At 50.0% G+C, this 1,922-nt stretch overlaps 1 protein-coding gene across 4 annotated transcripts in view; it reads left to right on the top strand.

Annotated features, from left to right (window-relative positions):
- The window catches only part of SPACA6 (sperm acrosome associated 6), a 12,110-nt gene extending 10,643 nt beyond the window's left edge, over positions 1 to 1,467 (top strand). For all 4 annotated transcript variants that reach the window (XM_073886463.1, XM_073886462.1, XM_073886461.1 and 1 more), the window contains one exon: positions 336 to 1,467. In XM_073886463.1, coding sequence (XP_073742564.1) covers positions 336 to 369 — 34 coding nt within the window. In that variant the 3' untranslated portion in view covers positions 370 to 1,467. The remainder of the gene's footprint in view (positions 1 to 335) is intronic.
- Positions 1,468 to 1,922: the final 455 nt, after the last annotated feature.

Raw genomic sequence — 1,922 nt, 5'->3', positions numbered from 1 at the left:
CCTCAGACCCGGGAGTCCAGGCCCCCAGCCCCTCCTCCCTCAGACCCGGGAGTCCGGGCCCCAGCCCCCTCCTCCCTCGGACCCGGGAGTCCAGGCCCCCAGCCCCTCCTCCCTCGGACCCGGGAGTCCAGGCCCCCAGCCCCTCCTCCCTCAGACCCAGGAGTCCCGGCCCCCAGTTCCTTCCTCCTCCAGTTTCAGGAGTCCAAGCCCCTAGGCCCTCTTCTCTCAGATCCAAGAGTGCAGGCCTTGCCTACCTTTGGGACTCAGGCTTCCAGGACCCAGATATCTAATCCCAAACCTTTCCCACCAACACAAATGCCTCCTTGTTTCCTCAGGATGTTCTTTCGATGGTACTTCAAGGGCAACTAACAAAGGTATCTTTTTCTTACTTCCTTATCCTGTTTTCATTCCTAAAATAAAGAATATATTTCAGCTCTGTAGATTCTTTCATCTTTGAAGGTGGTCACCGTTAAGGCAGGTAGGAGGAGGGGCAGCATACCCCAAATATGCCCAGGTGACTATTCCTTTAATGACAGTAATATGTAGAGCTGTCGAGGTGCATGCAAGGTCCTGTGCTGAGGACTTTCCGTACAAGCCCAGACTCCTCCCTGGATTGCTGTCTCTTTGACATTTCAACCTGCAGACGATACCCTCAGATGGACTCCTTGATGTCTCTTTGGGTTTTGTTGTTGTTTTTGTTTGGTTTTTTTGTGCAACAAGGTGATTTCATTAAAGCATGGGAACAGGACCTGTGGGCAGAAAGCGCTGCCCTTGATGTCTCTCTGAACGCCTGTTCCTCCTCAAGGCTTTCCTGCTGAGGGCAACACCATCCACCCAGCTGCTCTTCCCGAAACTTGCGTTTAATTCCTCCCCCACCTGTACTTCCGTGGCTCAGCCTTTTTAACTCCTAAACATCCGGTGTAGCTGCCCTCTGTCTGTGGTCCCAGTCACCATCGTCTCTTGCCTGGATCACTGCAGCAGCATCCCCACTCGCCTCCCTGCCCCGAATCAGCCTTGCCTCACTACGGTCCATCCTCCACATGGCAGCCAGAATAATATTTTAAAGTATGTCAGGTCATGTCACTCCACTGCTCAAAAGCCTTCAGTGGCTCCCTATTGCCGTTGGAACAAAACCCAGTTCCTTAACAAGGCCTCTAAGATGCTCCAGGTTCTGACCCTTGCTGACCTGGCAGGCTTTGTCCCACCACTCTTCTCCCTTGATCTTTCCACCCTGCACTTTGTCTGGCCTTTGCTTATTCCTTACGTTTGTCATGATTCTTGTCACCCTCTCCAGGACCTGGTTACATGCTGTTTCCTGCCTAGAATAAGGTTTTCTCCCTTTTGTGTCTAGTTAACTCAGTTACGGTTTCCCCTGAAAAGCCTTTACATATATTAACCTATTTAATCCCCACGATGACTCTGTGTATCTGGCGCTATTTTTGCCGGACTCACCTCCCTTTTTTTGTTCCCTCTACCCTCTAAGCCCACTAGCCTTTTTTTTTTTTTTTTGTCCCTTGAACATGCAAAGCTCAGTCCCATGTTCGGGCTTTTGTACATGCTGTCCTTCATACTTGAAGTCACTTTACTGTGGACCTCACGGAGCTACCTCCCTCTCACTGCACAGCTCCCCGCTCAAATGTCATCTTCTCTGACTACTTCCCTCCCCCTGTTTTGGTTTGTGCACAGTACTCGTTGGGACTTAATGTCAACTTGTGTTTTTTATTTGGGTTTGTGTCTTCCCACCTGAAGGATAAGTTCCTTCTGGGCATCTACTCATTCTTGTTCACTGATACTAGTCCCCTTTACTGACTCACTCATTCAGGGAATATTTACCGAGTACTTCTATGTGCCAGGCATTTTCAAGGTACTGTAGAGACAGCAGTGAAGAAATCAGAACAGACAAAAATCTGCACCCTCATGGA

The sequence above is a fragment of the Callorhinus ursinus genome, unplaced genomic scaffold (genome assembly GCF_003265705.2).
Source record: "Callorhinus ursinus isolate GAN/ISIS: 27379988/994484 unplaced genomic scaffold, GSC_fseal_2.0 scaffold71, whole genome shotgun sequence".
NCBI lineage: Eukaryota > Metazoa > Chordata > Mammalia > Carnivora > Otariidae > Callorhinus > Callorhinus ursinus.
The sequence above is the reverse complement of the archived record's forward strand: the minus strand, read 5'-3'. Positions and strand labels throughout refer to the sequence as shown.